General features: G+C 48.9%; 1 protein-coding gene across 2 annotated transcripts in view; it reads left to right on the top strand.

Moving 5' to 3' along the window:
• SUFU (SUFU negative regulator of hedgehog signaling) overlaps positions 1 to 26,304 on the top strand; it is a 110,103-nt gene that overhangs the window by 63,404 nt on the left and 20,395 nt on the right. Inside the window, exons 4-8 of one of the 2 annotated variants that reach the window (XM_052660694.1) lie at positions 9,541 to 9,683; positions 10,583 to 10,668; positions 10,921 to 10,993; positions 14,068 to 14,224; positions 16,043 to 16,154. In XM_052660694.1, coding sequence (XP_052516654.1) covers positions 9,541 to 9,683; positions 10,583 to 10,668; positions 10,921 to 10,993; positions 14,068 to 14,224; positions 16,043 to 16,154 — 571 coding nt within the window. The remainder of the gene's footprint in view (positions 1 to 9,540; positions 9,684 to 10,582; positions 10,669 to 10,920; positions 10,994 to 14,067; positions 14,225 to 16,042; positions 16,155 to 26,304) is intronic. The other variant, XM_052660695.1, reaches the window with a different exon arrangement.

The following is a 26,304-nucleotide window of genomic DNA, read 5'->3' on the forward strand; positions in this document are numbered from 1 at the left end:
TGATCTTTCCCAGCAAGAAGGTCCGTTCCCTTCCTTCGGCGGGTGCTTTTGGATGGAGGTAGAGGAGGCCCACAGGAGGCTCTGGGTCTGAGGGTGCTGGGACAGTGAGGGCAGTGCCCTCTGCTTGATGCCTGGGGTGCCCCCTCCCCAGAATGAGCACACATCTCATAGGTGTGTTAAGGGCTCCAGAAATGTAATCTGTGGTGGTGACATCAAGATCTCCTACACTCCATGACCTCAGGAAATGTTGGAGGCTCCTCATTTCTAGAAATCTACCATGACACAAATAGATGAGGCAATATACAACCCCACTCCTTTCCCTACAGCTTGGCTTAGAACAAGCAAGGAGAAAGCACCAGCGCTAAGAAATTAGGACAGGATTATGTGGAGATCCAGTGGGGCCAGTGGGCAGACTAAGTGGCTTCAGTTAGAAGCATCTGGGCTGGCCAGAGGCTGATAGGGCTGACTTTGAACTTCACCCCCTCCACCACCGCGGCTAGGCCTGGGTCATTCAGTAAAACCCCCAGGCTGCCTCTTCCTCCTGCTGGGGCATCTGGAGGCTGCTCAGGCCTGTACAGACTTGTGTTTCTGCCCATTTAATGTATTGCAGTTCATGGGCCTTCAGTTGACTTGAAGGGGCTCTCTTCCAACCTCAGAGGAGGCCTTCTCTGGGCCCAGCTCCAGCAGCCCACAGTGGGCCTTCTCAGGAAGGAGAGTGGGTGAGGCCATTGCCAGATTCTCCCTACCTGGAATGTTGGTTTGATCCTGGGACTTTCTGAGACAGGGGAGGCCACCTGACCTTCCCATTCGGCCATCTGTGTCAGAACATGCCATCTTCCCTGGCATTTCAGGGAAGAACTGCTTAGCTGTCTTAGGAACCAGCTCTGTGTCTTCATTTGGGAGGCATGGAAGGCTTCATCGTCAAAGTGATTTGTGAGTACCAAGAAGATGAGAGGGATGGAAAGATGATGACGGCAACCCCATTGTTCAGAGCCTGCTTTGGGCCACCTTTTGTTTTCCTCCACTCCCTGAAACACCTCTTGCAGACCCGCCACCCCTTTGACACCTGTCCCAGTTCAGTTGGGTTTCCTGCCTTTGCTCTTCATGTCTGGAACACAGGTAACCATCCGCAAGCATGAGTACTTCTGGCATCCTCCACGAGAAACCCTGTCTTTGAGGCTCCAGGAGACAACATTAACCCATTCTCCTCAGACCAAGCTTATGGATTCTGGCCACTGAGATGGGGGGTGGGGGAGACGGGGAGCTCATCCTATACTTCCACACAGAATGGAGACAGTCACTCTCCAGAGTTGGGATGACTTAAGAACTCTTGAAGAACACATTTGTTTCTCAGTGTTTTAAAGGCAGCACTCATTATTTTGCAAACAATAGCTGTTTTCTTCTGCAATCCATTTCCCTAGATTTTGCTAACTTCTATCTAGCACAGTCCAACTTCAAACCACCATGACTAAAGCTGGATGTTCGCGAGGTGGGGTAGGGTGACAGCCAATTCAAGGGGTCAGTTAGAATCTGCACAGCCATACGCGCCCTCCTGTGCCAACCTTTTAAGAGTTCTTGCCAGGGAGTTGTTTGTTACTGGAGAAAGAGACATCCAGTGATGAAAGCTTTCTTTAAACTGAGCAAGGGGCAGAACTGAAGCGAGTATTTTTTGGATCCTATGGCACCCTGGAGTGGTGTGAATTTTCCAAACAGGCTGCAGCAGCGGGATGGTACTGCAACATGGTACTGGGAGGCAGAGTGGAGAGAAAGAGGGACGGAATGTGAAGTGGCCTCCAGGCCTCACCTGGAATTGCCCGCCTTCACACCTCCTGGCAGCCCCTCTGCTGTGCAGTTTGGGTGGGGTTCCCGGGGATGTCTGGGTAAGGACACTTGAGGGGACCAAAGAGAGGAAGGGAGAGGGAGCGAACTCCTCTAACCACTGGGCTGAACAGCTGGGCCTCCAACCGAGGCAGTATTAGCATTTGAAAACCCCTCTGACAGGGCTGAGGCCTTCCCAGGGTGGGCGCTGGGCCTGAGAGCAGAGGCCATGGTGGCTCCACACAGAATGGGGCTGAGCATCCGGGGCATGAAGACCAGGCCGGACTCAAGAATGAGCCCATTGTGGCTTTGTCCCAGGCTTGAAAACTGTGACCAAGGCTCTTTCATTGTTAAGAAAGACCGTTTCTTGGCCACAGCAGAGCTCAAAAGTCTGGTTCCCCCAGCAGGTAGGTCTGGGAGGTTGTTAAATACGTGCTCTCTAAACCTTTCTGTGGGTAGTTAAGACCGTCTCACTCCGGATCACACAGGCTGGTGTGTTGGTTCTGGAACTGCAACCTGGGTCTGTCTCCCAGCTGACTAAAGTCAATGCCTTCCCAAACTGTCTGTACAGAGTTGCTTTTCGTCATTCGTATTTCATTTAAACAGTGTAGCATTGTACAGGATGTATTTTTAAATTGATGTTAATTCTGGTTAATAAAGGTCATAACTCCAAACCTCTGTAGCCTCTTCCCTCTTTCCAGCCAAAGTCTGCTTAGAGGTGGGGCGCTGGAGGGAGCTGGCCACACTCTTCCTTAATCCAGGAGCAATGGTGCCACCTACTGGCAGTTGCTATTAGCTACAGGTTCTGTGGCCTGTCCTGTTTTCTGGTAAAGGGACTTTGACTGAGATGGAAGTAGCAGTGTTCCAGTACAGGAGTGATAACATGCTCCAGTGCAACACGCACTGAGTAGGCACACTATTTCCTACTTACAGATGTGGAAGGGCTTAGAGACTGTGATTGGGTAAGTTGCCCAGGGTCACAGGGGCAAATAGGCTTCCCTGGTGGCACTTAGTGGTAAAGAACATGCCCACCAGTGCAGGTTAGATGTAAGAGACACAGGTTTGATCCCTGGGTAGGGAAGACTCCCCTGGAGAAGGGAATAGCTACCCACTCCAGTATTCTTGGTTGGAGAATGCCATGGACAGTGGAGCCTGGTGGGCTACAGTCCACAGGACCACACAGAGTTGGACACGACTAAAGTGACTTAGCACGAGCAAGCACGCAGCAGAGGCAAATAGGACAGAGGCTTCCAACCTGCAAAATTAGCCAGTTGGCCAGGGTTGCCAAAGCCAGCAAGAGATTTTAGACGATAACTGGACAAAACACTCAATACTGTGACTAGTGAGGACTGTCTTCCCTCTTCAGTTCTGATTCAATCCTGCTGAGTTTGTCAGTTTGATATGACTCTTTAAACCTTTAACAGTCTTTGATCCTTGTTTATTTCAGTTTTTAACAATGTTAGATAGGTAGCAGTATCAGTTATAAATTATTAACTTTTTTTCGTTAAATTATTTGAAGTTATCAAAATTATCTTCCACTTTATGACGAGCAAGATTGGTTTTCTATTTTCCTTATGTAGTATAGTGATATGACATTTCCTTTTAAAGTAAGTTTGTTGGTTTAAAAAAGTGAGTCAATTTTAGGGGGGAAATACAGGTAGGCAATGGGATGGGTGTACACAGATATGTTGAAAACCCTGATGGATGTTACGGGTGACTCAGAAGTGTGGGCAGTGTTGCGTTGTGCCCATCCTCACTGGCTTGCTCCACAACGTTGGGCAATCTTGAGGATCCTTTCCTTGTTTGTAGAAAATGAAAATGGGGTGGGTGATCGTATAGGTGGACTGTAGAATGCTGTGAAGTCTGGGCACCACGACTCAGGTTTCTCCCAGGTCAGGCCACTTTACCTGTGAAAGTAGCTACCGTCAGGGGCCTTGTTTATTCCACTTTTCTTCTCCTGCAAGATTCTTCCCTTTTACCGGCTGTATTTTCTTTCTTCTTCTTAAAAACCACCTTTACAGAAATATAATTCACATATTCTGTAGTTCACAGCTGTGAGACCATTACCCCAGAAAGCAGCCCCAGACCAGTCACTTCCCATTCCCCCTTACCCAACCCAGCCCTAGGAAACCACTAATCTGTCTATCTCCATAGATTTGCCTACTCGGGGCATTCTGTATAAATGGAATCACACATGGCCTTTCATGACTGGCTTCTCACTTAGCATCATGTTTTTGCTATGTTGTTCATGTTGTGGCATGTATCAATACTTCAGTCTTTTGTATTGCCAAATAATATTCCATTGTGTGGATATACCGCATTTTATTTATTCATTCATTAGTTGATGGGCACTTGGGTTGTTTCCACCTTTGAGCTATTATGAATAATGCTGCTGTGAACATTCAAGTACAAGTCCTTGTGTGGACATGTTTTCATTTCTCTGGGGTATGTACCTATAAGTGGCATTGTTGGGTCATATGGTAATTCCATGTTTAGTATTTCATGGAATCACCAAACTTTTCCAAAGCAGTTCCACTCTTTTACATGGGCTTCCTGGTAGCTGAGCTGATAAAGAATTTGCCTGCAATACAGGAAACCCTGGTTCAGTTTCTGGGTCAGGAAATTACCCTGGAGAAGGGATAGGCTACCGACTCCAGTATTCTTGGGCTTCCCTGGTGGCTCAGGTGGTAAAGAATCTGCCTGCAATGCAGGAGACCTGGGTTCAATCCCTGGGTTGGGAAGATCCCGGGGAGGAGGGCATGGCAGCCCACTTCAGTATTCTTGCCTGGAGAATCCCAATGGACAGAGGAGCCTGGCTGGCTGCAATCTGTGGGGATCAGAAAGAGTCGGACACGACCAAGCGACTAAGCACAGCACAGCACCACTAATGCAGAGGGGATCCAATTTTTCCAAATCCTCACCAATACTTGTTATTTTCTGAGGTTTTTGTTTGCTTTATTTTTTTATTTTTATAATGGCCATCCTAATGTATGTATGAGGGCTTCCCTCATAGCTCAGTTGGTAAAGAATCTACCTGCAATGCAGGAGACACAGGAAGATCCCCTAGAGAAGGAGGCAACAACCCACTCCAGTATGCTTGCCTGGAGAATCCCATGGAGAGAGGAACCTAGCAGGCTACAGTCCATGGGGTCTCAAGAGTTGGACATGACTTAGCGGCTAAATCAATCAGTGTATATAAAGTGATTATTTCCTTGGGGTATTCATTTTCATTTCTTTTCACTTTCTTGAATCACAACAGGTTTTAATTTTAATGAAGTCCAATTTATCTTCTCTTTGTGTGTGCTTTTGGTATCTACCTAAGAACATTGCCTAATTCAAGGATAGATTTACTCTTATGTTTCTTCTGAGAGTTTTGTTATTCTAACTATTATAGTTAGGTTTATGATCCATTTTGAATTAAGTTTTGTTTATGATTTAGCAAAGGAATCCAACTTGATTCTCTGGGATGTAGATATTCAGTTGTTCATCACTATTTGCAGAAAAGAGTATTCTTTCCTGTATTAAAGTATCTTGACTATCTTGTCAAAAATTAATTGACCATAAATTTGAGGGTTTGTTTCTGGACTCTATAAATTCTGTTACCTTGATCAAATGGTATTCTTGTGCCAGTACCGCACTGTCTTGATGACTGTAGCTTTGTAGCAAGTTTTGAAAACAGAAAGATTGAATCGTCCATCTTTTTCAAGATTGTTTTGGTTATTCTGTGTCCCTTGCATTTTCAAATGAATTTTAAGATCAGGATGTGAATTTCTGCAAAAAATGGAGGGGGGGCATTTGGCATTTTGATAGGGACTGTATTAAATCTGTAGATCAATTTGGGGAATATTGCCATCTTAACAATATTAAGTCTCCTGGTTTATGAGCAATTTCCATTTATGTAGGTCTTCTCTATTTTCTTTCAGCAGTTGTTTTATAGTTTTCAGAGTACAAATTTTATATTTCTTTCATTAAATATATTCCCAAGTATTGTATTCTTTTTGATTCTGTTGTGAGTGGAATTATTTTATCAATTTCATTTTCAAGTTGCTCTTCTTAGTGTATAGAAATATACACTTCAGTTCAGTCGCTCAGTCGTGTCCGACTCTTTGCGACCCCACGAATCGCAGCACGCCAGGCCTCCCTGTCCATCACCAACTCCCAGAGTTCACCCAGACTCGCGTCCATCGAGTCGGTGATGCCATCCAGCCATCTCATCCTCGGTCGTTCCCCTTCTTCTCCTGCCCCTAATCCCTCCCAGCATCAAAGTCTTTTCCAATGAGTCAACTCTTCGCATGAGGTAGCCAAAGTACTAGAGTTTCAGCTTTAGCATCATTCCTTCCAAAGAAATCCCAGGGTTGATCTCCTTCAGAATGGACTGGTTGGATCTCCTTGCAGTCCAAGGGACTCTCAAGAGTCTTCTCCAACACCACAGTTCAAAAGCATCAATTCTTCGGCTAGCTGTTTATTATTCTTGTATCCTGAAATCTTGCTGAATTTGTGTTTTGCTGATATTTTTTTAGTAGATTCCTTAGGATTTCAATTATAAGATCATGTGATCTATAAATATAGTTTTATTTCCTTGTCAGTCTATCCAATTGTTTATTTCTTTTTCTTACCTTATTGCCTTGGTTAGAACCTCTAATACCATAGGGGTTTTTGTTTGTTTGTTTGTTTTGTTTTTTAGAACCTAGGGAATGATTCCTTCTTAGTCCTTCTTTTCTTTTTTATTTTATTCTTTTTAAGTTTTACTGATTTATCCATTTACTTTTGGCTGCACTGGGTCTCCACTGCTGTGCACGGGCTTTCTCTAGTGGTGGTGAGCAGGGGCTACTCTCTGGTTGCAGTGTGCAAGCTTCTCCTTGTGGTGGCTCCTCTCGTTGTGGAGCACAGGCTCTAGACACACAGGCTTCAGCAGCTGTGGCTCGAGGGCTCCCCACAACATGTGGGATCTTTTCAAAGCACGGATCAAACCTACATCCCCTGCATTGCCAGGGGTATTCCTAACTACAGGACTACCAGGGAAGTTCAGAACCCCTAATACCATGTTGAATAAAAGCAGTGAGAGCCAGTCTCTCTGTTTTGTTGTTGATCTTAGAGGGAAATAATTCAGTGTTTCATCATCAGGTATGATGTTAGCTGTAGATTTTTCGTAGGTGCCCTTTAACAGATTGAGGAAGTTCTCATCTATTCCTAGTTTGAGTGTATTTGTCATTAAAAAAAAAAGTATTGGATTTTTATGTATGCTTTTTCTGTGTCTATGGAGAGAATCATGTGATTTTCCAGAAAATCTGTATTCTGTTGACGTAGTATTTATATTACATTGATTTTCTCATGTTAAACTAACTTTGTATTTCTGGAATAAATCTCACTTGATCATTGTGCCATTTAATATGTTGTTGTATTCAGTTTGCTGATATTTTTGTTGATGATTTTTGTGTCTGTGCATAAGGGATATTGGTCCATGGCTTTCTTTTCTTGTAACGCCTTTGGTTTTGGTATCAGGGCTTCATAGAATGAATTGGGAAGTGTTACCGTTTTTTGTGTTTGATTTTTGGAAAAGTTTATGAAAAATTGGTATTAATTCTTCTCTAAATGTTGGTAGAATCTGCACTGAAGTCGTTGGGCCTAGACCTTTTATTGTGGGGGGAAGCTTTTAATTACTAATCCAGTCTTTTTACCTGTTGTATTGTTTCCTTCTTGCAGATCACGCATGCTGCTTGTAGACACATACTTCTGTAAAGGGGAGAAAATCGGGGAGGAGCAGGCCGAGGAGGAATTGGGAAATTTGGGGGTTTGTAGTTGACTCTCCCTGTGCCTGACTTTACATGTTGATTGAAAAGTGATGAGATCTTGACAACTGCAGATTCCCAGATCATAAGTAACAGACCACAACGAACCACTATACATTAGTTCTACTGCTAACCATAGTTAGTATGAACTGCAATAGTTATATAAAATATGAGGTAGTTGACTACTTCAGAATGAAGAATACAAACTTACTTCATGATTATTTTAAAAAAATAAGACTAAGAAATGAAGTAGTTATTGTACATAAAACTATAGTAACCAAAACTATATGGTATTAACATTAAAAACAGACACATAAATCAGTGGACCAGGGTAAAGAACCCAGGAATAAAGCCACACATGTGGTCAATTAATTTACAAAGTCAGAAAAAGAAAGATAAGTATCATATGATATCATTTACATGTGGAATCTAAAAAAATAAACAAACAAAAGAAAAAATGAAAACCAAGCTCATAGATACACATAATAGACAGGTAGTTGCCAGAAGAGAGAGGAGGCTGCAGGAGGGGTGGGGGGGCAGGTAGGTGAAATCGGGTAAAGGGAGTTAAAAGGTACAACTTCCAGTTACAAGATAAATTCTATGGAGGTATTTACAGCAGAGTGGCTATGGTCAACAATACTGTGTTATATATGTGAAGGTTCTGAAGAGAGTAGATCCTAAAAGTTCTCATCACAAGAAAAAACAATCTTGTGTGGTGATGGGCTTGTTGTGATAATAATTTAACAATATATACCTATAGCAAATCATTATGTTGTGTACCTTAAACCAATATAATACAGTATTATTTTTATAAATAATAATTTATAATTGAGGGGAAAATATGAGGTAACTTTCTGTGTGTTGATATGAAATGATCTCCAGGATACATAATTTTGAAGGAAATGTGCAAAACAATGTGAAGGGGGAAGAAATGGAAAGGACCTGTAGATGCTTTCAGTCTGGTAAATGCAGAAGACCTGTGGAAGGAAACCCAAGGTGAAAGGCAGGGGAACAGGAAACTTCATAGCGTCTGGGCATTTTCCCCCGTGGCTCTGCTCCTTACGCTTCTTTCTTTAAAGCAGTGGGCCCATGTGAAGGGCAGCAGGGAGATGATCAGGTGGCTGTATTTGCACGTTTCTCTTAGGCAGCCTGGGCCCAAAGCCTGTGTCCTCCAGGGCAGCAGCTGCCCCTCCGGGCTGCATGTCTCTGCCGAGGTGTGTGAGGCATGGTCAGATCTCCATCTGCTGAGGAGCTATTCCCTGAATCTCTCTGCCTGTGGGAAACTCAAAGGCCTTCCGAGGTTGGGGATTCCTATTTGAACAGTTTCAGCTGCACAGATGGAGAAGGCAATGGCACCCCACTCCAGCACTCTTGACTGGGAAATCCCATGGACGGAGGAGCCTGGTGGGCTTCCGTCTATGGGGTCGCACAGAGTCAGACACAACTGATGTGACTTAGCAGCAACAGCAGCAGCAGCAGCAACTGCACAGAAATCCTAGTATGTTTTTCCAAGGTGAAGGGCTTTCACGGCCCTCCAGCCTTCCTGTGGACTTCTGGCCAAATGGCCCAACAGTAAAGCACTTCATTCTTTCTTGGCAGACCTGATCGTGACCCCTTCCCCCACTGAACTCCCCCAGTGAAGGTGCTGGAGAAGTGAAGATTGCAGAAGTTGTTGAGCCCCCCAAGCGAGCAGCCCCACTGGCAGCCTGTCATTTTCCATCGAAGGCTGGCAGGATTGGCAAGCAGGAATGCATTTGATTTTGGGGAAATAGCCATGCTCTTTGCTCTCATCCGAGTGAATGCTTCCCCTCCTTCACTGGGGCCACCTTGGAAGGCTAGGGAGCCTCCCAGCCCAGGCTTCTCAGGCCCCAGGTTGGGCTCCAGGGCTGGCTGCCAGGCCTCAAACGCTGAGGACCCTCACGTCTCTCCACAGAGAACACCTTCTGCAGTGGTGACCACGTGTCTTGGCACAGTCCTTTGGACAACAGTGAGTCAAGAATTCAGCACATGCTGCTGACAGAGGACCCGCAGATGCAGCCTGTGCAGACGCCCTTTGGGGTGGTTACCTTCCTCCAGGTGAGGCCCAGGTTGGACATGGGCTCCAGCCTTCCCTGGCAGGGTGGGAGGGCGGGTGAGAGAATGGACATTTCCTTTTGGTCTGCTCCCTCTTTCTAGTCCCTCTAACAGTCTGTCAGGTGGATTCAGATGGTCCGATTCAATCTGCTGAGATGTGCTGAGGGGGCAGGGGCGGGGCCATTTGGGTAGGAGAGGGTGGCCATAGCTGAGCGGATAGCAGGGGAGGGTATTTCTGTGAACTTGTAAGACCTGGACAGCCGCAGGCCCAGGACCCCTCCGGCGGGCAGCTTGGGGCTGGACTGGACCTTACCCGGGGGAGTGTGCATCTCCCCCATCTGTGACCAGGCTGCTTGCGGTCATGGTGGGTCTCTGTGAAGGTCCAGTTGTTTCCTCTGAGATTTACTCAAAAGTTCAGCCCCTGATAAGGAAGGGAGCTTTTCTGCGAGCTGCTGGCCGCCTCTGGTTGTCTTTCCGAGCTTGAAGGGCCTCAGAATCTCCTCTGTTTACAATTCCTGTGATCTCAACTGGGCAGGAACATCTCCCTGGACCTCCCCTGCTTCCAGAGACATGGGCTGGGGACCCATCCTAAGTCCGCAGGGCCCTGATTATCTCTTCTGCCATCTGGAGCTTGGTTTTGTGTCATCCAGAGACCCGAGCCATCACAGCAGGGCAAGGGTCAGACCTTGATGCCCCTCCTGTGGACCCATCTGTCTCCTAGTCAGGCCACTGTTCCTTTCTAAGGGAACCATCCTATTTTGGACACATCAACCCCAGAGCACAGATGCTGCCTGTGGTCCCCTAGGTTTGGGGACACTGAGAGAGCCTGTGTGGCTGACCTTCTGGATGGGTGGGAGGAATGGCCATTAACGCGCAATGGCATCTTTGTCCTCGGGTCTCAGATTGTCGGCGTCTGCACTGAGGAGCTCCACGCAGCCCAGCAGTGGAACGGGCAGGGCATCCTGGAGCTGCTGCGGACGGTACCCGTGTGAGTGCACCCCTGCGCCAGGAGGTGGGGGCAGGCTCCCCAGGTCAGGGGTTGGGAGCCCCTTCTTCCCCCTTACATTACTGCTCAGACTCTGGGTTTTCACACTGGGCCTCCCTGATCACTACCCCTGGCTGTCCCTTGGCCGCTAGTACCCTGTGTTCTGGGCCTGGGGCAGCGAGAAGGGAAGGCTGTAGACCCCGCCCATCAGCCCCAACCCCTAAGTTACCATCCTGTCCCCTTTCCTGTCCACAGCGCTGGTGGCCCCTGGCTGATAACTGACATGCGGAGGGGAGAGACCATATTTGAGATCGACCCACACTTGCAAGTATGTCTTGAGTGAGGAAAACGTTTCTAGCACACTGTGCCTAGGCCTCTGCCACATAACCCTGGCTTTCCTGCTGGGAAAACAGAGGAGCTGTATTTGTGAGTGAGTAGAAATATGGCATGATATGCGACTTGTTCCCTGAATTCTGCAGAGTACGTAACGGAGCAGAGATTTCAGTCCAGGGAAAACTGTCTAAACACATTTTCCTGCATTTTAAAAGGATTGATTTTATTGAATGCAAATTATACATCAATAAACCTGACCCCAAAATTGGATCACCAGCAAGAAAGAACATCAGTATAATGGGTATTGCTTGTCTGGGATTCATCCTGCCATGTTCCCCTTCTTAGAAGAACATGGGCTTCCCTTCAGAAAACCTCCCTAGTGCCACTGCCACACCATGACAGACAGTGGAACAGGTGGCAGTGACCCCACAGCCCAGCTGTGGGGGTGAGCGCCGATTGGTCTAAAAGATCCTACCCTCTTTCAGATCATTTTCATCTTGGGCAGTCAGACGCCAAGCTCCTCCTGTGGGTAGGTTGGTATCCCTTGATCTAGAAAAGAAAGTCTTTATACACACAGGTTGGCCGTTCCCACTCACTGTGTATGGCCCACCTGTACAGAGCGTCAGTGTCATCTCTGGGATTTTTAGAAGCAGCGCTCTGTTTGTATGCAGGTGAATTTTGAAAGCTGGGTAGAGCATAACTTTGTGTCTTATGCGCCACTCATGAAACAGGAACCGCAGGCAGCCAGTAATGTGCCTGGCACGTGCCTGCCTCCTTCTCTTTTGCCCTTGCCCTTTGCAAGTCATTGCCATCTCTGAACATTTTATGCCTCTGTAGAAATCTCACAGACCACAGGCAGCCTATGTTAGTGCCAAGAGTTAGTGTCCTTTAGGAAGGCTGGGAGGGGGTAGGGAGAGGTAGCAGGCAGACAGGTAGCCTGTGGTCCCTGGGCTCATTACTGCAGACCTGGGAGTTCTCAGGCAGAAGCCTACTCATTCACAGATGATGCTACTCTGTTTACCTAGTGCCTTGAACATTGAAGTTTTCCGATCACTTCCAGGATCCTCTGTTATCTCTCCTTTAACTTGGTTTCCTAGTAGCTTCTGCTTATGCAAGAACCAGAACCACGTGGCTGTGTTTCCCTAGGCCCTTGTTCTGCAGCCACACTGGGATCCAGCACAGGGCACCGTGGGCTGTTGCTTTGGCCCCTGTCCTAAGTGCCAAGTGCTAAGAAAGCACCTGATCTTTAAGCTACTAGGGTAAGCAGCCTGTCCTTGCTCTACATGCTGAGAACAGCTCTCCTCTCTAGTCTTCAGGCGTCCGTCCCTAAGGCCAGCCAGCAGGACCCAGAGCAGTAGTGTTCTTTAAAAGCAACAAAGCACCTCGGTGTGCACCCAGGGGGAGCTGCTCTGTGCTCACTTGTGTCTCTGGGGTCTACTTGCAGCTGGTTTGTTTTAGAGCTGCTCCTGGCCCTTTGCTCCACACTCTACCACTAGCCAGCTGTGTGTGGGAACAAGTCCCCAGACTCCTCGGCGTCTTCACCCTTTCTTGTTTACTCATAAAGTAAGTGGGCTGAGCTCATTGAGCCAAGAGATGTCTTCAGCTTCTTGCTTAGGTGAGGGTCCCCAAGGTGGCCAGTGGAGAAGGAAGAACATAGACTCTATCCTGAGCAAACCAGCACCCACACACCCCTGCCTAGGGCACAGAGAGCCACTCCCTGTTGTCAGCTCAAAATCCCCAGCTTTGCCTGGGCTGATGGGAGCCCTGGAGATGGGGAGAGGGGGGCTGATGGGAAGGAGGCATCAGGCCAGGGCCACCTGCTAACAGTGTCCAGAAACAAGGACCCTCTCTGTAGGCTTACCTTGTGCTTTCTGAACAGGCTTCCTGGCCAAGCAGCAGCCAGTATGGGCCTGTGAAGCCATGGGGAGAAGGTCCCCAGACAGGGAGGAGCAGATTCTAATTGAGGTCCTGACTCAGGAGCTTTATTTGGCCCACATGACTGTTTATGAACAAGGTTGCGGGAGCCTCATCCAAAGGCTTTTGACCTTTCATCCAAAGCCCAACAGCACAACTGTATTTTACCGGAAATCCCAGGATGTTTGTGTTCACCTCTTCCTTGAGACCATTTGGAGAGTGTTTGGTCTCCACAATGTCAAGGCCTGTGTGAAGGCAGGACCTCTGGTGGGGCTTGCAGATGCTCACCGCCCTCCTGGCCGCCAGTTCAGTCTAAGAAATGGAAAAGAATCTCCATCCAGAATCCTTGGCCAAACAAGTCAGCGATGCTGCAGGGAAAGTCCTGCCCTTCTGCTCTCTGGGGGCTCGTCACCATGTGACCACACCCTCTGCTGTTGGAAGAAGAAACTGCAGGTGTGAGGCTGGAGAGGTGGGGCTGAGTCCCAGTCTCTCCTGCCTATGGCTGGCTTCCACACTGGCCTCTGGAGCAGGGCTGGGTGATCAGTCAGCAGAGGAAGAACTGTGCCTTTCCTCCGGGAGGTAGTTCCTGGCCCTGCTACGTCAGCTCCACAGGCCAGCACAGGGTGGGCAGAGTCAGGGCTCTGAAACAGGTGTGAAGGTCACTATACTGGAAGTCTAATGAGTGAGGAGAAGCTTCCCTTGGGATTTCCATTCTCCCCAGCTCCCCTAACTGCTGGTTCTCCTGGAGGAGCCCAGTGGCTGGCAGAGACTGTCATTCATTAGTAACCAGCGCAGAATAGTCAGGAATCCTGTTCTTCTGACACCTGTCCCACGCTTAGCTCTTACTCATGCTCGGGCTTGGTCACGTCCAGCTCTTTGTGACCCCATGGACGGCAGCCCACCAGGCTCCTCTGTCCGTGGGATTCTCCAGGCAAGAATACTGGAGTGGGTTGCCATTTCCTTCTCCAAGGTATCTTCCCTACCAAGGGGGTCGAGCCCGCCTCTCCCACATTGGCAGGTAGATTCTTACCGCTGAGCCACCAAGGAAGCCCTTAGCTCTTATTGAGGCCGAGTAAATATGGGCAAGCAAATATGGGTGGTGACCTTGGGCCACTGGTTGGCTGAAGGAACTCTGGCTCTTTGGTTCTTTCCAAGCAGGAGCGAGTTGACAAAGGCATCGAGACAGACGGCTCCAATCTGAGTGGTGTCAGTGCCAAGTGTGCCTGGGATGACCTGAGCCGGCCCCCCGAGGATGACGAGGACAGCCGGAGCATCTGTGTGGGCGCTCAGCCCCGGCGGCTCTCAGGCAAAGGTGGGGGCCTTGCCTTCCCCTTGCCCAGGCTGGGTTTTAGCATTTCTTGGCAGGGTTTAAGCCGCCAGTGAGATCTCCAGCAAGGTGGAATGGAGGGAGCTTTACTGGCCCATTTCTCCTGGGGTGTGTGTGTGTGTGTGTGTGTGTGTGCATTTCACATTGTACCTCCAGCAGGGACCATTATGTTTTAGATTTGCCCCTTGCAATCTAAGGTCAGGGAGGTGAGTGGAAGCCCTAGAACAGTTACAGGAAACGGCCATAGTCCACCCAAGTGCAGGAGAACAAGCCCTGGCCACCCACAGAATTGACACAGGGCCCAGCTCTAGCCTGAAAGCCATGCCAGACCCGAGGATCACACTGGCCTCAGGCCTGCCCAGGCCTCTGATGGGAAAGGCCTGAGTATGAGACCAGTTTATAGACTTTACCCACCCCCTCCACACACACTGTCTTGCAGATACAAAGTAAGGGGCAGGGGCAAGCACCCTTACCTCTGAACCTAGGGAGTGGGCCTTGGAGAAGGAGGGTATGGCTCTCCTGTTGGAAGCTCACCATGCTAGTCTTGGCTAGAGAAATAGTCATGGTTTTAAAGAAAGGGGATCTCTAACTATCTTCAAAAGAAAAGCAGCCGTATATAAAGATGTGCTTATAGCTGCTCTCTCTACTTCCTTTCTCTATTCTTCCCCCTTTCTTTATCTTTTGAAGAGTAAGATACTTGGTCCTGCATAAAATACAGACACATGTGATAGCACTTATAAAAGGTTTTCTTTCCATAAAGAACAACTTAAACCCCTCATGCAAATATCTGACCCTTTTCTTTCCTTCCTGCTTGTTCTAATGATGTGCCAAGTTCCAGGGAGGCTCTAAGAGACTGTACAGTTATTAGACTCATTCAGTTGCTTTTGTGAAAAAGAGCTAATTTAAGGAAGGATTCACAGCTTTGTCCAAAATTTCAACCATTATTGGCTATTTTTAAAAAATTCTTTTAAGTAAGATCCATGACGCTGTAACAAACAGCTAGAAAAGTCACTAATCATGTTCAGCATCTACCCTAAGCCCACCCTTTGATCAACCAGCATTAATTTGCTTTTTAGTGTGTGTTTGCAGAAATAAGTCTTAGACCAAAATCTCAATATAGGGGACCAGAGTAGTAAGCTTTACCCCCGAAGACCAGCAAAGCATCTTGCAAAGAAATAGTTCCACCAAGAGACTCCTTTCTTACCTCCTGGTCCTTGGCAGATCTATGGAGAGGCAGGGTTCCCTGGGATGGGACCAAGGTGGGAAGATGACTCAGCATCCCACTGACCTGGCCCCAGGGGAAAGGGTGGCAAGACCAGACACCAGCTGACCACACCGAACCCAGAAACTTGTGTCAGGGACGCCTGCCCGTTCACAGCAGAGCACTTGCAGCCGTTACTTACATCCAGTAAGTGGGCAGAATTCCTGGGTGGTCTTGGGCAGTGTCTGTCTTGTGAGTCACTGTCTGGACCCATGTTAGGGGTAAGCCTAGGGCCTGTGACACAGGAAAGGAAGGACAGTGGAGGAGAGAGCCCTGCCTTGGAAGGTGCCCTTCTGTGGTCCAGGGCCTTGTCTTCTACAAACGTGGTGCTCTTTAGACCAGAAGTTTCGGGGGCACACGATGCCTTGTCTGCCCCGTGTCCTCACGCTGCACTCAGATCTCACAGCTGATAGCTGGAGTGGCCTCAGGACCAGCCTTCTCGGGGGCTTTTCCCAGCACATCTGCAGAGCTGGGCTCTAAGGACGGGAATGGGGCTGCTGGGGCCCAGAGAGCCATTGGGTAACTTGGTGATGTCATTGCAGACACAGAGCAGATCCGGGAGACCTTGAGGAGAGGACTTGAGATCAACAGCAAACCCGTCCTTCCGCCAATCAACCCTCAGCGACAGAACGGCCTCACCCACGACCGGGCCCCGTAAGTTGCCCACCCACAGAGGGGGTCAGTCCAGCTTCCTGACAGCAGTGTCCTGAGACTGGGGCATGGGAGCAGTTCTGTCCTTCAGAGCCTGTCCCTATGGCTTGCATGAGAGAGAACAATGCCCAGAGGCCTTTCTGGATGGACTCAGGGTCTCTGGGGCACACAGATCCATGGTCATAAGGGCCTCGGAGGGGACCCAGCAGACCAGAAATATAAACAACAGTAAATATTTACACGGGCTGTGTGAGCAGATGGGAGGCCAAGTTGGGGCGAAATCTGACTTGGGGCCTCCCAGCCTTGTGGGAGCCCATTGTGCTGAGCACCATTCCCCTCCTTATCTCGGCCTCGGCCAGAGTTGCCCTTCCTTCCTTCCTGGAGCCTGGTCTCCGGCTGATAGCTGCAACCCCAGGGGCCTCCCTGTCTGGCCAGCCCCAGACTGGACGCCTGCTGCTGAGGCCCTTCTTCCTGCCTCCCTTCCAGGGGGCCCAGGGAAGGGAAGTCCTCTCAGGCCTCTGCTATCTGTCCACAAGCTCTTTGGAGAGACTTTTGACCACCCGAGAGGTCAGATCTACTTCCTGCTGACCTCTCCTTCTCTGATGGGGACAAATGGTGGGCAGAGCTGGAACTGGACACCCCCCGCCTCTGCCCTTGGTCCCAGGGCAACTCCAGGGAATAGCTGCTGGCAGGGGCAGCCTGGGAACTGGCAGCCCAGAGCAGGAACCCTGCCTGCCAGAGAGGAAGTTGCTGTGTCCTGGGCTAAAAGGGAGGCGGACCACTCCTGCAGGTCCAGGGTGATCCGTCCTTCTTCTGGGAAGTCTTTATTACACATTCACTGTGTGGCAGGCTCAGGACCCAGAGGGCCATCTGGGGTGTAGGCTCTTTTGGGAACACATGAACTGAACGAATTAATTAATTGGCATGATTCTGGCTGTGGATGTAATTTGTTGGAATTAGTTACTTTGAATTTTCTATCTCCAGTTCCTCATCCATGACCCCTAGAAGCGGTAGTGATTTAATGTGCTACAGAAGGGACAAGTCAGCATGATCTTGAGTAGTTAGGGAGGGCTTCCTGGAGGAGGAAGTACATGAGATGGGCCTTGAAGGTGCCCTAGAATTTTAACAAGCAGGAGATGGAGCTGACGGGGATGGAACAGGGAAGGCCTGGCTGGTTAAAGTTGAGGCTGGAACCTGGGAGCAGATTGTGGAGTAAGGAGAGCTGCTCTGGCTGCCTGAGGTGGCCCACCTGGCCAGTCTGCCATCCAGAAGCCATGAGAGTGGAGCTCTTTGGCAGAAGCCTGGAGAAGCCTCCACTGTACCTCTGAGCAGCTTTTAACTCTAGCCAGTGGGTTTCTGCAGCCAGCTGCCTTGAAGGAGCTGGCCAAAGGCACCATCCTCCCCTGGCAGCAGCAGAGGGCCAGGCAGAGTCATGGGGCATCTGGAAACTCTCCACCTGGGAGTCTGGCTCCCATCCCAGGGCCATACTTCTTCCCATGCCCTGAGCTGGGCTTCTTCCTCTGGGCCCTGTTGGCACTGGTGGGAGGTCGGGAGGTACTTGAAGGCTTAAAGGCTCAAACAGATTACCCCATAACTTGTAGACGGTCTTAGTTCAGATGGCCCCTCCACCTCTGAAGGTCTAGGTTTCTGGACAGAAGGGCAGGGGCTCCTGTGGAGGTACCCCACTTGCCCCTGTTGTATATCTGGAACAAGCCTGAACTCTCACACCCTGTCTTGGGCATACTTCCAGCTGCTGCAGCCCCAGCAACCTTTTGCTGGGCTCAAGGTTCTTGGATGCTCACATCTAGCCCAGACTCAGTCTGCTGGGCAGTGGGGATCAGACCTGGTCCACGGGCCGTTTGCAGACAATGCAGAGCTGCAGCCTCCACTCTGGCCTGAATTGGCTGAGCTAGAGAGATGGATGAGAGTAGAACAGAGGTGCAACCCTCGGGGGTCCTCTCCCCTCCCTGCAGCTCAGGGACTCAGTCGCATCTCTAAGGTGCTGGAATCTGCAGTCTGAAGGGAATTGGCACTGTCTCCTCTAAGGTCATCGGTCATAGTTACCAGTCTGCTAGCATTTGGTTGAGAACTGGTTCCTCCTCCTTCCCCAAGAACAGCGGCCCCCCAGTCTTCAGCTCCCTGTTACCTCAGGATCAGTGGCAGTGGACTCGGCTCACATTAGCAAGCACGAGTGTAATATCTGTGCTGCCCACCCTGGGAGCTGACCCATTTCAGATAAACCGCCTGGATCACTACTGAGAAAGCCGACCCAAAACGTGCTGGCACCAGTATTTGCTTCTCTCCCTGCTGGGGCACAGTGGGCACAGGCTGTGTTGTGTCTTTGTATCCAGTTTTCCTTTAGTCAGGCTTTCTGGGCGGGGACTCTGAGATGTGGTCCTCACGGGCCCAAACGTGGTTTGAGGAGGCTGTGGAGATAGAGGGGAGAAGCAGAAGAGCCTGTGGAGCCTGGCCATGAGCAGCGGGGCACTGACCTGCCTGGGGGACTCGGACGCTCGCTCTTTCCCATCCCAGTAGCAGCCAGCACTACTGGTAAAGCGCGTGTGCCAGGTCACATTCCAAGGGCTTTGTATTAATACCACCCTTGTGGTCACTCTGTGAAGTAGATAATATTATTATCCCCCTTTTCTAGGTGAGGAGGCTGAGGTACAGAGAGGCTAATAAATGCCTTGATGAGGAAAGGGTGGCACTTAGGGCTGTCCCTCAGCTGTTAACATGGTATTAACTCCTCACGCCATGCTCAGGGCCTGCGTGAGGGACACCCCAGACCTGTCTCTCCCCATCCCAGGCCGACCTCTTCTCACAAGTTGTAGCATGAATAGAAACCTCTCCCCTGAGGCCAAGGTCCAGGCTGAAGCCCCGAGTTAGAAGCTTACTGTTTGTATTTAACTCGAGGAGGACATGCTGCCAGCCTCAGTGCTTCCAAATCCCCGAGATAACGAGATGTGTCATAATTGGCTCGTTTATACCACAACTCCTTCTTGACACGAAGTCTTGTTTCCCTCATGTTCAGAAACAAAATCAGCCTTACCTCTGGCCCCTCCACCGCTTCAGGGCTAGGGGATTTCTTTCTTTCTTGAGGCCTCACTTCCTGCTTCCCAGAAAGGCAGGCCCCTCTGGGTAACCTGCTCCTCTCCCACTCGCCCCTGCCAGCCCTCCTCCCACCGCCTTCCCAGAAGGGGAGCCCTTGGCCCTCTTTGGGGCTTCTTCCAGCGTTTCACAACCCCTGCATTCCAGCCTTGAAATTTGTATCTGGCTTTTCCCAAGATGATCAGTTGAGAAAAGCCTCCTTCGGCTTGCTGGCGCCTCCCTTCCCACTGCCCGCCCGCGTGAGTTTGGGAAGCAACTCCTCTGTGCCACTGAGGGGAGCCCAGCTTAGGCACTGTGCCTGCCAGCATTTGTAAGGACCTAGGTCAAGGGGGGAAAAGTCACTGGCATCCCGTGTCTGAGGTGGCTGGCTGAGACGTGGACTGTGGTACAGAGCCCGGCCTGTGCGCCCCAGCCTCCGCACAGGCACTGGGAGATGAGCGTGGTCAGGTGCACTGCATGGCGAGGCTCGCCCCTGTGTAAACTTGCTCCGGTGCTGGGAAGCTGCCTCGGTGTACCAGCCCTCCTCCTTTTCCCTCTGCAGTGACTCACTGACTGAGGCTGGGGGACCTCTAGGGAGCTCTCTGGATCACCTAACAACCCCCCTGTCCCCGCAAAGAGGGACAGGGCTCCTGGGTGTGTGTGCACGTGTGTTGGTAGGGAAGGTTCCTGGCTGTGGGAGAAGCCCTTTGTGGTGAGGTACCTTTAAAAAGTACACTAACCATCATCACTGAGCTCTTTCAGTCTTCTGGAATCGCACCAGCAGCACTTAAGGCTGTTTTTTTCTTGTTGCCTTAACTTTCTGGAAAATTAAAGTTTTGTAGCATGACTTCTCCCGTCGTGGCATTGTCAGCTGTACCTTCCTCCAACATGCACCGGAACACAACGTGCGTTTCTCTCTACGTTAAGAAGTGTCTCTGCTCCCATCTGTCTGGCCATTTGAAGAGGGGGTCCCTACTGCCTCAGTCCCCATCTTGAAGAGCTTGTGACCTGGCCAAGGAGTTGTTCTTTAAAGAAAACTGTGTTTTGTTTTCAGGCTTCCCAGGTGACGCTAGTGGTAAAGAACCTGCCTACCAATGCCAATGCAGGAGATGTAAGAGACACAGGTTTGATCCCTGGGTTGGGAGATCCCCTGGAGAAGGAAATGGCAACCCACTCCAGTATTCTTGCCTAGAGAGTCCCATGGACAGAGAAGCCTGGTGGGCTACAGTCCATAGGCTCGCAGAGTCAGACATGACTGAAGCTACTTAGCACGCATGTGTTTTGTTTTGTTCAGCCTATGAGGCCCATGAAGATTAATTAGAAGAAGACAGTATCTCGTTTGCATCCAGTGAATTGGGTGAAGGAAGGTGAGTTTCCATCTGGGAAAAGAGCTGTGCTGTTGCCGTCACTTCCCGCACACAGGGCAGGCCTGGATAACCCTGCTCCAGGGGCTCCATCGTGTCAGCACAGTGGCCCGCCAGGAGCCCACGTGTCACGTTGGTTCCCCTCACCCCTCCCACACTGGGGAAGTACGGTTGTTTTCACTGGAGAGAAAACCCAAAAGAAAAAGAAACAGCCCTGTTCTCAGCGGCCCTGCCAGGCCCCACAGGGCCGACGAGGGGAAGGGCCCAGACTCCTGTGAGCCACTGTTGCCTTGCTGAGCGCCTGCCTTCACGTGCCCTTCTCAGAAATATACATTTGAAAGGGCAGAACGAGGGCTCCAAAGTGCTCCTGCCTGGGTGAATTTCTGTTTGAACTCCATTTTCTGTCCACTTCCCCAGAGAGGTAAAGCTGTGGCCATTGTTAATGCCCCAGCCTCGGAGTTCATGGCCAGGACGTCGAAATTCTCAGTCTACACTGCATCTCCTCCTCCTCGAGTTGCACAATCAGGAGTATTTTTATCACCCATCCTTGATCCTCAGTGTCACCCAACACTTGAGCAGTGAGTCACTTCTCCAGGGAAGGGAAAAGGAAGGCTCAAAGGTGAGAGCTAGAGAGAGGAAATGACTCAGTGTCTCAGGAAACAGAAAGCCAAGGGCTCTAACTGGAGCTGGCTCATTCAGGAGCACAGGGGTCCTCGTCCCCCACCCAAGTCAGACCACGCGGCTGCAGGGTGGAGGTCCCCGGTGCCTGGAGGAGTTAGTAGTTGATGGAGGGATCCACCAACCTTAGCACGATGCTTCCTCACTCTGATTTCCTCACCGACACTCCATCCCACTATTCTATCATCACATTTTTCTCCTTGGGATGTTCACAGTGAAAATACTGCATTTTGTCATTTGGTTGTTGGTGTTGGCCTTGTACCCTTGTGTCATCCTCATCAGAGCATTTGTCTGGACTCAGCAATAACAGCACCTGTGGAGTTAAGCTGCGGCCCTCACTCCACCCACACCCTGTCCCAGTCCTGCCCTGAAGGAGACCTGCAAGTGCTTCTTTCTCTGGAAAGTTCAGCGCTTTCGTCAGCAATCTGAAAGCAAAAGGAACAATCTCCCAGGCTAGTGGGCAGAAGCCAGAGGTTGGACTGGGCTCAGCAGGCCAAACCCACTTCACTTCTGAATCGTTGCCAACCCGGGTGCCCTGGTTCCTGTTCCCTGGCGTCCCCAAGGAGAAGGCCCCAAGTCATGTAGCCAGTGCAGACGTCATCACTGTCACAGGACTGGGATTGTGGCTAAAAGGAGTCACGGTGGTTGGGCTCCTCTCCTTTCTACACTTGCTCCATTGATAGAATATGACCAACACCCTTAGGCTAAAATGGAAAAATTAAGACTTTTTGATCTGTTGAGAGCAGAGTGGAGAGGAAACATGGCTACGGTTCTGTCAGCCTGTGAAGTGTCGGTAGGGTGACCAGAAGCATGTACTGCGATCTGTGCAGTGCTAGAAACAAGGAATCTCTCCTGCCGTTAGAAGGAGAAGGCGTGTTAGGATGTATAGAAAGTCCCCCTATACAGTGGGAAGTGTAAATATAGAATGTGTTATAAAAGAAATGGGTGGTAAGAAAAGAAAGAAATGGGAAGATTTAGATCAGTTGCTGAATTACTGAGGTGCGCCTCTGAGCCATCCCATAAACCATTGCTCAGTGTTCCCAATATAGGAAGGATCCTGGGTTGGACAGGTTCTATGGCCAAGCAGGCATTTTTACTAAGTATCACCATGTGCCAGGCCCTGTATTGTGGATTACTTTTGTCCCCATTTTACAAATTAGAACACAGAGATTTAGCTAGATTTTATAACTTATCCTGGGTCAATGAGCCAAGATTAAGAAGGTTCAGACCCAAAATTTGAACTTTGGGTGTTTTGAATCCAGATCCAGGCCTCATTACCACTAGGTGCTGCCTATAAAACAGGATAAAAGTAGAGAAGGTGTCTGCCCCTCCCCAGGAAAAAATAACTGGAAAGAAGGCCACAAAAGTCTCCGAATTGGTGCACAGAGTAAAGCTGGTGTTCGTTTTCCTGCAAACTCCTGAAGGTGACAGATCAGAGAGAAGCACACTAAAAAATAAAGTGAAATCTGCTAGAAGATATGCTCCATCGAAATGAGTGAAGAAAATACTCGGGAAACAAGAAACCGGATCCCCCATGAGAAAGAGGGGAGAGGAATCGCCAGTGTGAAGGTGAAGGGTGATCCTGTGAGGACACCTATGTAGCAAGAATGGAGGGCAGTGAGCTCAGACTGGAGTCATTTGGAAGGATCCTCTGGAGAAATGTCTTTAAGAAGATAAAATTGATAAATATTTGCTCTATTTGAAAGTCTTGGGACAATCTGCAGGCCATTGGTAGTTAGTTTAGGACTGAATTATTGAAATTCATAGAAAACAATACAGTTATTAAATACAAGAAAAACAGAAAATTACACTAAAAAGGAAAAGTAATCATAGTATATACTACATGAAAGTGAAGTGAAAGTGAAAGGCGCTCAGTCATGTCTGACTCTTTTCCACCCCATGGACTGTAGCCCACCAGGCTCCTCTGTCCATGGACTTCTCCAAGCAAGAATACTGGAGTGGGTAACTGTTCCCTTCTCCAGGGGATCTTCCCAACCCAGGGACAGAACTCAGGTCTCCCACATTGCAGGCGGATTGTTTACCAGCTGAACTACCAGGGAAGCTCAGTTGTAAATAGCATTAGTATTGTATAATAACGCAAACGCTTAATACTGATCCAAACAAACTTACAGTACAGTTATCTTGGTAAGGAGGGAGTGTGAGATGAAAGGGAGCTAAAAGCTCATCTTCCGTAGCAGGAAGTCAATGGGTGTAGCCTAAAAAGGGAATAACGGGAAGTGGAAAGTACGTTAGAGGTATTGAGGAAAGTCAAAGAAGTGATATTGTAGGAGCTGTTACAGCTTACCCTGTATAGTGAAAAGAATGACATATTCCAGGTATAAATCACAGAATTGGCACTAAGGTAATCCCTGGTCACTCAGAGGAACTTCAGCTTCCCCAGCATCAGGCCGAGAGCTCAAGGTGAGCATTGTGTAACTGTCTGACAGGCCTCCTGAGAGCGTCTTGCCGTGGGGTGAAGGAGTTGATGGAGTGCCTTGCGTGCACCTGACTGACTGGCAGGGAGGCCGATGCCATAGGTGTGACAGGTCCTTGGGACAAAGTACTTAGGCAGAGCAGCGTTCAGGAGGGAAAACCCTGGGCCCTGTCAGAACACTGCTTGGTCAGTGGTCCTCAGAGGGAGGGTCCCTACAACCTTGGAAGGGACTTTGTTGGGGATTAAGTGACAAGGGATTCCTGTGGCTAAGCTTGGAAGATACTGGCGTACACAAAGTGAAACTGGTTTGTTTGCCCTCCATAGTCCTCCTCAGATTCCTCGAAATGCCAGCATTTTATGAATCTCCCATCTGAGATGCAGTGTGCTGCATCCAGCCCTTGCCACATCTGCTTTTCTAGAAGTGTGTCTTACATTAAAATTCCATCGAATGCCCTTTGGGAAGCCCTGCTGTGGTTTCTAGGAAGCAATTCTTTTTAAGAGTTCAGGGGGAAAAAATAGATGTGTCTTCGTGGCCTTGGAAACCCCAGAAGGAAAGACCACTCAAAGGGATGGGAGGCTCTTAAGAATAAATATTGTGGTTATATGTTTGCTGGCATCAGAAAGACCTAGGGGTTTTGTCTCAGCCCTTTATTGCCTCATTGTGCGATTTGGGTCTAGTTATTTAAGTATCTGAGTTTCAGTTTCTTCATCTGTAAAATGGGAAAAATAATACCTATTTATAAGGTTGTTATACGGTTCATGGCAAGAATACTGAAGTGGTTTGCTATTCTCTTCTCTAGTGGACCATGTTTTGTCAGAACTCTCCATTGTGACCTGTCCATCTTGGGTGGCCCTGCACGGCTTGGCTCATAGCTTCACTGAGTTATGCAAGACTGTGATCCATGTGGTCATTTTGACTAGTTTACTGTTATTATGGTCCTGATGCTGGGAAGGACTGAGGGCAGGAGGAGAAGGGGGCGACAGAGGATGAGATGGTTGGATGGCATCACCAACTTTATGGACACGAGTTTGAGCAAGCTCCGGGAGATAGTGAAGGACAGGGAAGGCTGGTGTGCTGCAGTCCATGGGGTCACAAAGAGTCAGACATGACTTAGTGACTGAACAACAACAATAGGGTTGTTATAGAAATGAAAGGAACAAATATATACAGGGTTTAGCATAGGACCTGGCTTCATAGTTGGGCTTCCCAGGTAGTGCAATGGTAAAGAATCCGCCTGCCAATGCAGGAGGTGCAGGAGACATGGGTTCTATCCCTGGGTCTGGAAGATCCCCTGGAATAGGAAATGACTTCATAGTTGGTACCTCTTATTATTATTGTGGATAGTCCCCTGAAAACTGAAAGGAGGTGTAATATCTCTGGGGACCCGTACAGATATGTAGAGAAGTCTTTATGTAACTCAGAATATTTTTGAAGAATTTGAACAAAAGCTAGAAGAAGTATGTTAGACCAACAAGAAAAGCTGAAACTCAAGAAGAGCTAAGTCTTGTAAAAAAAAGTGCTATGATCAGCAAAAAAGGACTATTTTTTATACTTATGTTTAGAACGAGAAGAAGAAAACCTAGGTCCTGTTGTTTGGACAGAGCGATGTTAATCAGAGAAAGAGAGGCAGCAAAAAATTTACTCTAGTTCTGTTAGCTTCCATCTCAAATAGAATGGTTATCAGACTAGGAAGAATCACACAGGCATTGATAAAAGAGGATTGAAGCCATGATTTCCAATCTCCTGGTCCACATGTATTGTACCCCAGAACACCAGTCCAATTGGCAGATGAGATTCAGGAAGCTGGTGTCAGTAATCTCTGAGGGAATGGGAGAGAGGTGTTGGCAGACTGAAAGCACTCAGAAGTTCCAAGATGCAAAAAGCATCTTTCACTCTCTAGACTAGCGAGCTTGGTGTCAACTCACAGGGAAAACTCTGGGCTAGATTGTTCAGTGAATAGGCTGTGAACACTCCCTAAGGAAAAACAGTGAGGCTTGCTTTCACAGAGTCAGGCCTGCCGGACCTTCCTCACTGCCTTTTTAGAAACACTTAACCTATTTCTACTTGGTAGATAAAGGAAGTGCTATAGACCTCATATAGGTGGGGGTGAGCAAGACATTTGGAGAATATCTTCTGACATCATCGTTGGCAAGACACAGAAACGTCTGCAGAAGATCCAGGAGGGTGAGGGACATAGCGGTGGAATGGTTGGGTTGATTATAATCGGTTGGATGAGCATACCCAAAGAGTAATGATGTCAGTCTGTCAGCCCGTCTGCCTGGCCCTGTCCTGTTCACTGTTTAATCAAAGCCTGGGATGAGAACAGAGATGGCAAGTTGATCAGTTTTGTCAGTGATGTGAAGTCAGGGGAAATGCCAATATGATGCATGCCAGAGCCAGGTTTCAGAAATATCCGGACCGCTCGAAACCCTAGCTGAGTAACAGCAGAGTTCTGTTTTAAGCTCCAAATCATCTAGCGTACACACAGGCGGGGGAAGAAGAGGTTTAAGCTCAGTCCATGGGAGAAAGCCTGAGGGGGATTTGTTGACAGAGGGAGTGCGGTATAAGTTGGTAGTATGACGAGGTTAC

The sequence above is a fragment of the Budorcas taxicolor genome, chromosome 23 (genome assembly GCF_023091745.1).
Source record: "Budorcas taxicolor isolate Tak-1 chromosome 23, Takin1.1, whole genome shotgun sequence".
Classification (NCBI taxonomy): domain Eukaryota; kingdom Metazoa; phylum Chordata; class Mammalia; order Artiodactyla; family Bovidae; genus Budorcas; species Budorcas taxicolor.